This window comes from Helicoverpa zea, chromosome 27 (genome assembly GCF_022581195.2).
Source record: "Helicoverpa zea isolate HzStark_Cry1AcR chromosome 27, ilHelZeax1.1, whole genome shotgun sequence".
Taxonomy (NCBI): domain Eukaryota; kingdom Metazoa; phylum Arthropoda; class Insecta; order Lepidoptera; family Noctuidae; genus Helicoverpa; species Helicoverpa zea.
Genome location: NC_061478.1, coordinates 6,573,300 through 6,587,613, shown reverse-complemented (window position 1 = coordinate 6,587,613; position 14,314 = coordinate 6,573,300). Strand labels below are relative to the sequence as shown.

The 14,314-nt window shown below is 44.0% G+C and overlaps 1 protein-coding gene across 3 annotated transcripts in view; it reads left to right on the top strand.

Moving 5' to 3' along the window:
* Positions 1-12,384, top strand: part of LOC124643237 (protein FAM214A) — a 57,344-nt gene extending 44,960 nt beyond the window's left edge. For 2 of the 3 annotated variants that reach the window (XM_047182131.1, XM_047182133.1), the window contains 8 exons: positions 189-302; positions 1,026-1,150; positions 1,592-1,729; positions 2,092-3,537; positions 5,164-5,330; positions 8,978-9,141; positions 10,356-10,612; positions 11,300-12,384. In XM_047182131.1, the coding sequence (XP_047038087.1) occupies positions 189-302; positions 1,026-1,150; positions 1,592-1,729; positions 2,092-3,537; positions 5,164-5,330; positions 8,978-9,141; positions 10,356-10,612; positions 11,300-11,621 (2,733 nt within the window). In that variant the 3' untranslated portion in view covers positions 11,622-12,384. Of the gene's footprint in view, positions 1-188; positions 303-1,025; positions 1,151-1,591; positions 1,730-2,091; positions 3,538-5,163; positions 5,331-5,421; positions 6,872-8,977; positions 9,142-10,355; positions 10,613-11,299 lie in introns of those variants that run through there. The other variant, XM_047182134.1, reaches the window with a different exon arrangement.
* The last annotated feature ends 1,930 nt before the right edge of the window (positions 12,385-14,314 follow it).

Below are 14,314 nucleotides of genomic sequence, written 5' to 3'. Positions count from 1 at the left end.
CTGGTATACACGAGTACATGGGTGCGCCAGCACGGCAGCAGCACGGCATGGGTGCACCAAATCAACGAATAAAATAAAGCCTGTTCAACACATGCCATGCATCCTAAATAACCTAGTTTCTAGTAGAAGAATTTTCTTCCACATCATGGTCTCCTAGTATTATATCTTACTCTATTTTCCACTTCCAGGTCCAGAACCAACCGAAGCCAGTAGAGACTGAGGAACCACAGTCAGCTGTCGAGGCTCAGCTCAGCACGCGCGTGCAGGCTCTGTGGGACGACCAGATCCCCGTCTGTATTGAGGTCAGTTACACACTCATCATCATCATCTTCCGAGCCTTTGCCCCAACTATGTTGGGGTCGGCTTCCAGTCTAACCGGATGCAGCTGAGTACCAGTGCTTTACAAGGAACATTAACAGTTTACAACATGTTTGTAAGAACTGTAAACTGCAAGATAAGAGACCAAAGCGAAAGGAGAGAAGTTTTTAAACAATAGGATTCCTCCGCTCGAGCATACCACTGAGTTTGCGGAGACGAAATAAACAAAAACTGTATTCACATAATATATAGACTCATCTTACGTCAAACTACATAAGCTGAACTCCAAGTTGTTGTCCAGAATCCAGACTGATTTCCAAGACTTCTGAGTTGTTAGGACAGTAAAGCTTTGTCAAAAGACTTCCTTTCGAGAGTCCCGGCTCGCGACAGTCGCTTGTTTCGGATTTGTACTTCAAACGATTGCCATTCCATGTATTACAATCATGGAGAACAGTTTGGATGCCATGTTCAATGTCTTTCATCCATTCTCCGAGCCTTTTTCCCAACTATGTTGGGGTCGGCTTCCAGTCTAACTGGATTTACAAGGAGCGACTGGCCTATCTGACCTCCTCAACCCATTTATCCGGGCAACCCAACACCCTTTAATTAGACTGGTGTCAGACTTACTGGCTTCTCACTATCCGTAACGACTGCCAAGGATGTTCAATGTCTTCAGGTATTTTAACGAGTTTTACGTACAATTCCAGGTGCTGTTAGCTCCCGACTGCCAGGACTGCTACTCGTCGCTGTGCCGCGAGGGTGACTGCGACAAGCACGCGCACCGGGCACTGCTGCTCGAGCGCTGGACTATGACTGCGCAGCAAGTTAACAAGTAAGTGCAGTGTAGTACTGCAGGTGCTGCTAGCCACTGCCAGGACTGCTACTCGTCGCTGTGCGTCGAGGGTGACCTTCCTTGGCAGTCGGGTAAAACATAATTAGTTTCTGAGTTATAAGTGAAAGATGACAGAAGTACCAGGAGTCCATATCTAACAAGAAGGTGTACTGCGCCCTCTCTGCCAGTCGCTAACCTGGCGATCTTCGTTACACCTTTTTGATTACATGAATCCCTTGTATTTAATTTGCCTTCAATTCCATTTACCTAATTGTTTATCAAAATGGTTATAAGACTTTATTTATTTAGGTCTCTAAAGCTTAGAGCACAAAACCGTTTTGGTGGTTTGACTGTGAAGATACATACCTACTTACAAAATAATTGCCCAAAGCTCTGGTCTATCATTACTCTTTCTTACCAACGCTCCCGTTATTCTTCCAGAGGCGAACACAGCCCAGCGTTCAGCACCTCCCAGTGGCTGTTGAACGCGGTCCGGTCTCAGCTGCACTTCTCGCAGCTGTCCGCGTGGCTCGCCAGGATCAAGGAGACCAGCGGTGATGACAGTCCCACGGAACGCAGGTACATTCATATCCAGATTTGAGTACCTACCTAGCTAGAAAATACTTCGCATACCCGTGTAAAATATGTTCTACCCGGGGATAGTAAAAGAATTACTCCTTTTATCAAAGTATTTAATATACAGTCTGTTGATTTGCATCCGTGCAGTTTTCAAGGACGTAATTATACTAATGATTCTCAACCCAAAACAACAAAAAAATTGGTACGTTTTTTTTTCTTTTGTTTTCGGAAATCCGTCGGTTGCATTCGTACGGAAAATAACTCTCGAATCTCGAATAACATAGCGAGCTAATCTTCAAATATTTTCGTATTTTTTGATAAATTAATAAAAAAAATAATGACCGACTTATTTTTGTTGACAGACGCAAGCTAAGCCGCGAAACATGCAACTTCAAAAAGATAGAAGCCAACTGCGACGACGACACGGATCGCAAACTAAACGTTGTTTACTCCATCAAGATATCTCAGGACAGCTACCAGAAATCCGACTTCGCCCGACCTCCTAACGACCATAAATTCCCAGTAACTGACATTGGCAACAACCTATACCTCAATATCATACTAGAAAGCTTACCCAGACTGGACGATATTCCTCACATAAAGTGCACCTGCCAAAAACGAAAGTCCAGCAAGGATATTCCGCCTAATATACACGAAGAAATCGTCGGCAAACTCAATGATCTCACTATAGGAAATAAGTTTGATAACTCAAATGTTGTGGACGATAGAATGCTGACTCCTTGCAGCGAGAGTGGTAAACACAAGTGCAGCTGTGACGACGAGTCTGACGGCAAGGATCGACCCAAGAAACTCGACGACAGACGCCTCAAAGAGATCGCTAAATACAAACGCAGGCTTCGCAAAGAGTGTAAGATTAAAAAACTCCACGATAGCACATCGTCAGAAGGAGATAGTTTACAAAAGAGTAAAGAACCTCACACTTCAATACCGATTTTACAAGCTTCGAGGTTCGACAGGTTTCGGGCTATAGGGTGCTATAGAAATCAAACATATCTGACGCTCCCGGCGACCAGGATCGAGACCAAATCACCGTTCATTGACACGGATGTACCACCACCAGCTGAGTTCAAGAAGACCAACACAGTGTCCACACAGACCGAGGAGTTGTCATGTCAGTGCGGCAGTGTACTTCAGATGAAATGCGAAAATTGTAATGACAGGGGTATGGTCAGATCGGAAGGCAATTATAACTTAGCGTCAGCCAGCGATGGTATTACGAAAGAAGACGATAAGAAGATTAAAAAGCATAAATGTGATACATTTTGTGATAATAATCGTAGTATTAGTGATAATAGTGACATAATAAAACGACCTAAATTGAGAAGATTTTTTCCGATTGTGGATAAAATCGAGAAGATTGTTACGGACAGATTCGCGCAAAGAGATAAGGATATAGAGGAGTTGCAACTAGAGAAGGAAGATACGGTCTTCTCTCGTCCGAGGGACTCTAAGCGTCAGAAGACGTTCTCTATAAGTGATGAAGATTATGTTTTGTACGAGAAGTGTGATTACGGGACCTTTGACCAGTGTAGTGAGAGTGGGGAGGGGGGTGATTCCCCCAAAGGGTCTTCGGAGGGTTTTAAGTTCCCTGACCCTAGGAAGGTGGATAACCAGGTGCCTTCTCCGACGGAGATGGATAGGTTTCGTTGGCGGTTCGATTCTGCGGCGTCTATGGTCTTCCATACGAAGACTGGTCTGCCGCTGACTTCGAGTCCTGCTCCTCTGAGAAGGGGAAATAACTGCTTCGATTTCGATGATTCGATTAACGGCATTTCTGGTATTAAGAGGTGAGTGGTATATTTTAGGTTCTTGTTAATTTTAGGGGGTTTATTTTGTATGTTAAAAATGTTTATATTGTGGTCGGAAGATTGCGCCCCGAGGGAACTACTTTTCACATATTGATAAAATTAGCCTTGTGTTATTCTGATATACAGGGTTACTGGTAAGTAGACCGCATCCTTGCATGAGGTGATAGTATAGGTCAATACGGACAAATTTGACCATGGGATACACTGGGCAAAAGTTAACCCGTTTGAAGATAATCGAATTTCAAGATCTTTTCTTTACAAGTCGTATATATTTTTATTATTAGTTAAAAGTCTTGTTTTTGCGGATTTTTGTGTTTTGTGTAGTGATGTAAAATGAAAAAAAAAAACGATTTGTATTTTTTCACTTTATTGAAAAAAAACATGAAAAAAAACTTTGTGTTGTGAACTTTTTCCCTTGTGTTGAGTTAATATCAATGAATGTTGCCAATATTTTTATGAAATTTTGGTACTGTTTTATCAGAAAAGTACAGTAGATTCAAGAATAAACCTAAGACTCTATTATGTAATCTTAAGTATTAATCTTTAACGGTAAATGCCCTAACAATTTAGAGTTATTATACTCTTGAAAAAAACAAGGCCCAGAAAAAAAAACTGTTTTTCATCAGGTTTTTTTTCAAGGTTTTTTTTTCAAATTAGAAAAAAAACGGTTTTTTTGCAACACTAGTTTTGTGCCTTTTTGGATAGCTAGGTAAATGTAGATGTTTTTTAAGTATTCTGCTCAAAAAAATGAAGAGTAATATTTTTGAGAAAATAGCTACTAAAAAAGTAATTGCTGTTCGCTATAATTTCCTCTGTGATTTGTACAGTTTTATGGTTTGTTATTATGTAGTGATTCATCTTCTATCCAAAAACACACAAAAACCCACAAAAACGAGACTTTTGACTAATAATGAAAATGTATACGTGTACCTAGACGACTTATCTTGAAATTCGATTATCTTGAAGCGGGTTATCTTTTGTCCAGTGTATGCCATGGTCAAATTTGTCCATATTGACCTATACTATCACCTCATGCAAGGATGCGGTCTACTTACCAGTAACCCTGTATAAGCTAGACTACTGTCAAGTTTCATCAAAATGTAACCATATACTCGGTTTAATGAGGTATATTGTGAAATTCCAAAAAATATATACACACTTAACAGATAGTAAACTATTGCTTTCAATTTTCAATATAAGAGACCAATTTTTAGCTCTTTACCTCCACTTTAGGTTCAATTTCTTTGTCAAAGCTTCTATACAAACGCTAGTATTCTGTGACTTTTTTATACTTTTTTTATTTGTAAATTCTCTTCTTACAATAGAGGCAAACTATGGTTATCGGCACGAATCTTGAGCTCTGACCTACATCTGCGCAGAAGTGATTTATTAGCAAAGAACGAATCTCGAGTGACGGCTATGACGCGATGCACTGCGGGCCAATCACCGCTTTAGCCCGCCCCCACGCCTCACTTCATACCACAAAAGGGACCCAATAAATTACTTCTGCGCAGGTGAAGGTCAGAGCTCAAGATTCGTGCCGATAACTATAATAGGAAGCAAACTGAAACTTTAAAATAATCTCCAACATTTTCTGTTTGACAGCGCCCTCTTCCACCCGATCTCAACCCCAGCGTCGCCCGCTTCCCCCGCGTCTCCTCCCCCCGCGCCCCGCGCCGCGCCCGCCTGTACCGCGGCTCCTACGTCTGCGCCTGCGCCTGCCACTGCCACCAGCCCCAAGATACGCATGCGGCCTAGCTCGGGGTTACTGGGTAAGTTACACCCGATCTCAACCCCCGCGTCGCCGCCTGTACCGCGGCTCCTACGTCTGCGCCTGCGCCTGCCACTGCCACCAGCCCCAAGATACGCATGCGGCCTAGCTCGGGGTTACTGGGTAAGTTACACCCGATCTCAACCCCCGCGTCGCCGCCTGTACCGCGGCTCCTACGTCTGCGCCTGCGCCTGCCACTGCCACCAGCCCCAAGATACGCATGCGGCCTAGCTCGGGGTTACTGGGTAAGTTACACCCGATCTCAACCCCCGCGTCGCCGCCTGTACCGCGGCTCCTACGTCTGCGCCTGCGCCTGCCACTGCCACCAGCCCCAAGATACGCATGCGGCCTAGCTCGGGGTTACTGGGTAAGTTACACCCGATCTCAACCCCCGCGTCGCCGCCTGTACCGCGGCTCCTACGTCTGCGCCTGCGCCTGCCACTGCCACCAGCCCCAAGATACGCATGCGGCCTAGCTCGGGGTTACTGGGTAAGTTACACCCGATCTCAACCCCCGCGTCGCCGCCTGTACCGCGGCTCCTACGTCTGCGCCTGCGCCTGCCACTGCCACCAGCCCCAAGATACGCATGCGGCCTAGCTCGGGGTTACTGGGTAAGTTACACCCGATCTCAACCCCCGCGTCGCCGCCTGTACCGCGGCTCCTACGTCTGCGCCTGCGCCTGCCACTGCCACCAGCCCCAAGATACGCATGCGGCCTAGCTCGGGGTTACTGGGTAAGTTACACCCGATCTCAACCCCCGCGTCGCCGCCTGTACCGCGGCTCCTACGTCTGCGCCTGCGCCTGCCACTGCCACCAGCCCCAAGATACGCATGCGGCCTAGCTCGGGGTTACTGGGTAAGTTACACCCGATCTCAACCCCCGCGTCGCCGCCTGTACCGCGGCTCCTACGTCTGCGCCTGCGCCTGCCACTGCCACCAGCCCCAAGATACGCATGCGGCCTAGCTCGGGGTTACTGGGTAAGTTACACCCGATCTCAACCCCCGCGTCGCCGCCTGTACCGCGGCTCCTACGTCTGCGCCTGCGCCTGCCACTGCCACCAGCCCCAAGATACGCATGCGGCCTAGCTCGGGGTTACTGGGTAAGTTACACCCGATCTCAACCCCCGCGTCGCCGCCTGTACCGCGGCTCCTACGTCTGCGCCTGCGCCTGCCACTGCCACCAGCCCCAAGATACGCATGCGGCCTAGCTCGGGGTTACTGGGTAAGTTACACCCGATCTCAACCCCCGCGTCGCCGCCTGTACCGCGGCTCCTACGTCTGCGCCTGCGCCTGCCACTGCCACCAGCCCCAAGATACGCATGCGGCCTAGCTCGGGGTTACTGGGTAAGTTACACCCGATCTCAACCCCCGCGTCGCCGCCTGTACCGCGGCTCCTACGTCTGCGCCTGCGCCTGCCACTGCCACCAGCCCCAAGATACGCATGCGGCCTAGCTCGGGGTTACTGGGTAAGTTACACCCGATCTCAACCCCCGCGTCGCCGCCTGTACCGCGGCTCCTACGTCTGCGCCTGCGCCTGCCACTGCCACCAGCCCCGAGATACGCATGCGGCCTAGCTCGGGGTTACTGGGTAAGTTACACCCGATCTCAACCCCCGCGTCGCCGCCTGTACCGCGGCTCCTACGTCTGCGCCTGCGCCTGCCACTGCCACCAGCCCCAAGATACGCATGCGGCCTAGCTCGGGGTTACTGGGTAAGTTACACCCGATCTCAACCCCCGCGTCGCCGCCTGTACCGCGGCTCCTACGTCTGCGCCTGCGCCTGCCACTGCCACCAGCCCCAAGATACGCATGCGGCCTAGCTCGGGGTTACTGGGTAAGTTACACCCGATCTCAACCCCCGCGTCGCCGCCTGTACCGCGGCTCCTACGTCTGCGCCTGCGCCTGCCACTGCCACCAGCCCCAAGATACGCATGCGGCCTAGCTCGGGGTTACTGGGTAAGTTACACCCGATCTCAACCCCCGCGTCGCCGCCTGTACCGCGGCTCCTACGTCTGCGCCTGCGCCTGCCACTGCCACCAGCCCCAAGATACGCATGCGGCCTAGCTCGGGGTTACTGGGTAAGTTACACCCGATCTCAACCCCCGCGTCGCCGCCTGTACCGCGGCTCCTACGTCTGCGCCTGCGCCTGCCACTGCCACCAGCCCCAAGATACGCATGCGGCCTAGCTCGGGGTTACTGGGTAAGCTTATATTTTTCCATATAAGTTACATAGGTTATATAGTTTTGCGTTAAATAGGTTTGTATAGTAAGTTCAACTCAGTCGTGCGCGCGGCCCTATGTGTGGGTAACCCTTGTACATATACAGTGACTTTGTGTGCGTGACAAGAGGTACAGTCGGGTACAAATACAGTTATTTAGGGGTTGTTTGTATACGGCTGTTTAAAGTACAGTTATTACGTAAGTTAGTTTATTTATTTATAATGATTCTGTATCGCTACTTGAAAAATCAAATGATGAATTTTCGGATTCGCTACTTTCACCAATGTTAATTATAAATTCTGACTCCATGTCAAAATGTCTATAGTATTCTTCTTTTTTCTTTTGTACATGTCGACAAGTATTACCCAACATCCCTTCATCAATTTGACTTAAACGTTCATTTATGAGTTTCATTATTTCCGTCTTATTTTGGTCGACATTATGCGAAGCAATATAATTTTTTAAAATTCCCCACACATTTTGTTTCCATTATTATACTAAATTATAGGTCTTTTACATTCTTAGTCCACACATTTATTTATTGTCCGCGTACCCCGAGCTAGAAAATATGTAAGGAGTATTTAATTCATCTTAGATATTTCACTTCATTTATTTCTTAGATTAGATACTGTCAATGTCAATTTGAAAAGCCGTATGAGAAAATAATGATAAACTGTAAAATGTAATAATAAAAAGCTTTGAATGTTGTTTCATTTTTTTGAAACGCTACCTGACTCCTTAAAACATTTTCTCCGTGAAGAACTAGACATTTTCGTAAACGACTGTACCCATAACAAAAAGCGATGAGAACACGTCATGCTCGGACGACGTCACTGTCACACGAATGAAAGTTGTATATTTACAAGCCGACGCACACATAGGGCCGCGCGCAAATTTGAGTTGAACTATCTATAGCTTTGAAGAGTGAAAATAATTTTCTCACAATTGCCAATGTTCAATGTCTTCAATTTAGGATTTTTGATTGAGAATTCGAATATATTTTGATACGCGTTCATCGTAAAACAACTTGATGTCATAGTTTGAAGCATATCTCAAAAAATCTTATTTCAAAAATGCATCTGTAAGATAGTAGAACTTTAGAAGAGTATGGTAGGAAAAATGATACCGCGTCAACCCCAAATAAAATTGGGATAAGGGCAGGAGGAAACTGATGATGATGATGTGAAGTAGTTTACCAAAATAATGTTGAACATATATCTAGTGGATCCGAACGAAACAAATAGAAAATCTAACACTTTAAGTGAATTCGAATCTGAAATAATCACAGTAAAACATTATCAGATTCGAGATGCTAGGTTTAAAAAAATATATCCAGTATTTATTCAGCTGTTTAGGCTACCAATAAATGATCTTTCTCAATGAAATAGAGTCAAAAAATATAACTAACATTCTTTATTTTCCTAATTCCAGGCAGTTTCGAAGAATCAGCACTAAAAGGCCGGCTCGAGCCGGTAGCGACAGTAGCGGGGTTCACGGCGGAGCTGGGCGCGTACGGCGCGTTCTGCCCGCCGCACCGGCGCCTGCCCGTCACCGTGTTCTTCTACGCGCCGGGAGGCACCAACGCGCCTTATATGGTGAGGGGGAAGACAGGCTTTATGTCGTCATTACATAGATACTTTTTTAGTGTAACAGTCTTCTTATATTTCGATGTCGCCGACAAAATACAAGAAAAACGGCTGCGATGGTACGGACATGTTAAAAGGAGACCACCTGAGTACATCGGCAATGCGACACTCAATCTCGATATACCCGGTCAAAGGCGCAGAGGCAGGCCAAAACTGCGGTGGTTGAGTGTCGTAAAGAAAGACATGGAAATCTGCGAACTCAAAGAGGAAGATGTCCAGGATAGAGCGAAGTGGAAGAAGAAGATACGGAAAGCGGACCCCGTCACAAGACGGGATAAACGCTAAGAAGAAGAAGAAGAAGTCTTCTTATATTTAAATGAGCTGCAGGTCTGATCACTTAACAGATCCTAATGTCAGTTTTTTCATAATAATAATAATGGCTATTATCGACCACGGCGGCTTTTCTCATGTAAGAAGATCAACCAGCTACACAGGACGTACTATAGTGCACAAGCATTTACTTGACTCTCATAGCGCGATGCGATGACAATCCGACACCACCGGAGAGAGATCAGGCGCAGGACCGACAGTAACGATGTTGATGCTCTCCGATGAACTGCTGTATCAATCACCATCTTCCAGACTCCGGACTACTTTGTGAAAGTTTCTAAAACCAACAAAGCTATTCAGATCCGACCCGGGAATGGAACCCGAGACCTCGTCAACGCGCCTTGTGGAGCACAGAAGAACTCATCGTTATAAGATGGTCACATCCATTGTCCGACCGCGACAAGCACTTCTTAACCTATAGCCAACAATGCCTACCCACAGTCAAACCGCTAAACTGGTTTTGTGGGAAAATGATTATGATCAAAACTGTACATTGCTGAAATAATAATCCTAACTAATATTATAAATATGAAAGTAACTCTGTCTTTCTGTCTGTGTTTTATTCACGCCTAAACTACAGAACCGATTTGCGTAAAATTTGGCACAGACATAGTTTGGAACTTGAGAAAGGACATAGGATTTTAATGATACAAAAAAATATAAAAATAAAATTTATTCCGAACATATAGCGCCATCTGTTGGTCAAACCAAATATCTGCCGGAAGTCACTATTCCACGCGAACAAAATCACGGGCAAAAGTTAGTAATAAATAAATAAATAAACTTAACGACAAACTCCTAATGCATTTACTAACCAACCCTTCTCTCCACAGGGCCACATAAACCTCGGACCAGGTGGCTACCGGGTAGCCCGTTCAGGAACCATTCAGCTCTCACTCTTCAACCCTCATGGGACCCTGGTCAAAATGTTCGTGGTCCTCTACGAATTGTCGCGTATGCCGCCCGGGGCCAGGACTTTTCTGCGCCAACGCACCTTGTATATGCCGACGGATCCGTCACACCCGGTGCATGGAGGGGCTAACCCGCCTGTGGCTCCTCATAAGTGGCTGCGGTACCTTATACATCTCAGGTGAGGGGTTAAGTCAACTTTTTATTTAGTAACGCTAATTTTAGACCCAAGTTAACTGACAACAATTGTATACGTTCTATGAATTTTAACGTTTTATTTTCAAAGTAAACACTTGTTTAAAGAAATACTCACGTTATGTTATAGGTGAATTTGGGCCTTATAGTCTAATACATAATATACACTTTATTCTAATTTATTAGAACAGAGTTTTTTCCTTCAGAAATCTTAACTAGTTTTTAGTTAGTTTTATTCAGTTATTCTTATGGTTGTAATTTACAAATTGATATCACTAAATAATATTGACGACCTCGATGGCGCAATGGTCACCATGCCGGTCTGCCGAACCTGAGGTTCCGGGTTCGATTCCCGGTTCGGTCGACATTTGTGTGATGAGCATGCTTGTTGGCCGTGGTCTGGGTGTTACAATATGTATATATGTAGTTTATCAGTTGTGTTAGCACCCATAACACAAGTTAATTAACAACTTACCATGGGGCTAACCGACCGTGTGTGAAAAGGTGTCCCGGCATTAAAAAAAAAAATTGAAATCAAAATATAACTTGCAATTATACATATCTGCGATATTCCTCGAGAGACCATAGATTATAAAAATGTGCAATCTTACCGAAAGGCCATACTTTAGCTTCTTATCTATTACTAAAATAATATTTTTTTTCTCTTTTCCAGATTTATGACATCGAAATCCGGAAAATTGTACCTACACACCGACATACGTATAATCGTATCAAGGAAAGCTGATCTCGACACAGCGACCGCCCACTCCGCCATATTCCGCCCTCTCCCGACCAATGGCAGCGCGCCATCCGACCCGAACAAAGCCGAATGCGACCCGAACTCACCCGATCGCAAACCCAACCGCGTTTTCGGCGGCAGCTCGGAATACGACGATTCGAAAAAAGAATTCGGTTACGAGAATCAAAATGGCGTCTCTTATGAGTTGAGAAGCTTTACTTATGCGCCTGATAACCCGAAATATTCGCCTCGGTAAGTTTCGGGAGAATTCGGCAATGTTCGGATTGCCTAGTGTGTTTTGCAAGTCAACTTTCTCGATGCGTAAATTATCTTACAACATTAATTTTAGAACTATATTATTTGATTAAGCTGACAACGGCTTTTGGTCGTATTATAAACGCGCTCACTCGCGAAATAGTAAACGGTATTATCCGGTAAAATGAAGGTGTAATATTCAAATGATTTGACATACGACTCTCAATTTCAGCCGTGTAAGCCTCGTATTCATGGTAAACTTTTGTTTATAAACAAAATTGCATCAACATGTTGCTGTGTTGCTGGTAATATGTTGCTGACAATACTGCTCGTTGCACCAGTCTAACCAAGGGGTATCGGGTTGCCCGGGTAACTGGGTTAAGGAGGTCAGATAGGGCAGTCGCTCCATGTAAAGCCCTGGTACTCAGCTGAATCCGGTGAGACTGGAAGCCGACCCAACATAGTTGGGAAAAGGCTCAGAAGATGATGACTTGTTTTCAGCAAAATTATTGTTTCTTTACAAATGTTTATCATTAGTACGAGGTTTTATAATAACGTATCGAGAGCGTTGACTTTCAAAACTCGGTACCAGCGCTTGGGTGAGTTCGGCAAACTTCGGGAGACTTCGGCAATGTTCGGGCGTTTCCGTGAATGATTAGGTTGCGTAGTAATCGGTCGTCGGTTTTTGTTTTTAGTGCCTGTATGTAATGATTGTTTGTTTAACTGTATGTATTAATGAGAAAATATATTTTTGGTTTTTCTAATATTGGCTTTTTATTTGTTCTCCTGATGGCATAATATACAGAGTGTGTCATACCTTCTTCTTCTTTCTCCTGCCCTGTTCCCAAATTTTACTTGGGGTCGGCGCAATATGTCATTTTCTTCCATTTTCCCCTGTCACTCGCCATACTGACACTCACTCCCTTCCTATTCAAATCATCTTTCAGGCAATCCATCCATCTTTTCTTAGGTCTTCCTCTTCCTCTCCATCCATCTACATTAGGGCATGCAATACCGGTTAACCGGTTTCGTTTTTACCGGTAAATCGCTCATTTTTGCGAGTTTTAAATTACCGGTAAAAATAATATGAAACCGGTAATTTACCGGTTTTTACGTTTTTCTGATAAAATATAGCAATTGTTCATTTAACGTCAAATCTTTGTTATGTAGCCTGAATATAATGTAATGTTGCATACATTACGTATTGTAAGAGTGTTACAAGTTGCTGTTTTTTAGAAAAGTAAACTTGTGTGTCCTTAACTATCTCTAGGTTAGATACAAATCTTCTTTCTCATCTTAATTTATAAAATCTAAACAAATTGTATTCATTCGGTTATTCTGTTTTGGGTCGGCTTTCCGTATCTTCCTTCTTCCACTTCGCTCTATCCTCCTGAATAGACATCTTCCTATTCGAGTTCGCAGATTTTCATGTCATTCATTACGACACTCAACCACCACGGTTTCGGCCTGCCTTTGCGCCTTTGACCGGGTATATTGAGATTGAGTATCACATTCACACTGCCGATGTCCTCAGGTGTCACTCCTTTTTACATGTCCGTACCATCGCAGCCGTTTCTCTTGCATTTTGTCGGCGACATCGCGTACGGATGGTACTGACATGTTTTTTGTTACGGCCCACGACACAAAAAACGTTTACCACCTTATACTTAGCATATTTATTTAGTTTTTGCTTTAAGACTACCCAATCTTATTGTTATAATATCACATTTAAAAAAAATTACAAAAATTACCGTTTTACCGGTTTACCGGTAAAAATATTTTTATTACCGAATTTTTACCGGTAATTTTTGTTTTACCGAATTAATCTACATTCATACTTAGCACACACTTTGTTGCATGCGTATCATCCCTCCTCATTACATGCCTAATCACATTAAATTAAATAGGTACGTTAATATATGTCGATTAATGCAAAGGAAAAAAACGTAAGAATAAATGATTTTTTCAAACAAAGTAAATAGAACAAAAAGGTGCGAGAATTACAAACAACTGAAATTCTCCCTTGAAAACGTGTGCATTACCCAGGCCAGATGTTGTCGAAAATGGTCATTTTAATCTTGTATATAGATAATTATTTGTGCGGCTTCTGTAATTGTTGCGCACATTTTTAAATTTGTTGCGCTTATAGTTTTTTAATTATTTCACAAAAACATTTCCTGCTGGCGTAACGTTACCCCAGCCAGACCTTTTTCTTTCTAATGGGAATATTTAAATAAATATTACCTATAAAATTAGTTGTCTAGATAAAGTAAATGTTGTGCCATATTTTGTATTTGTTCTTTCTTCGGTTGCGAAGTTATTCGAGAATTTGCTGGGGTAACGTTTTTGGTTATGCTAGATCTCTGAAATGGTTAAGCGGATTCTGTGATTGTTGCGGCTTCTGTAATTGTTGCGCACATTTTTAAATTTGTTGCGCTTATAGTTTTTAAATTATTTCACAAAAACATTTCCTGCTGGCGTAACGTTACCCCAGCCAGACCTTTTTCTTTCTAATGGGAATATTTAAATAAATATTACCTATAAAATTAGTTGTCTAGATAAAGTAAATGTTGTGCCATATTTTGTATTTGTTCTTTCTTCGGTTGCGAAGTTATTCGAGAATTTGCTGGGGTAACGTTTTTGGTTTTGCTAGATCTCTGAAATGGTTAAGCGGATTCTTATCATATTTTGTAC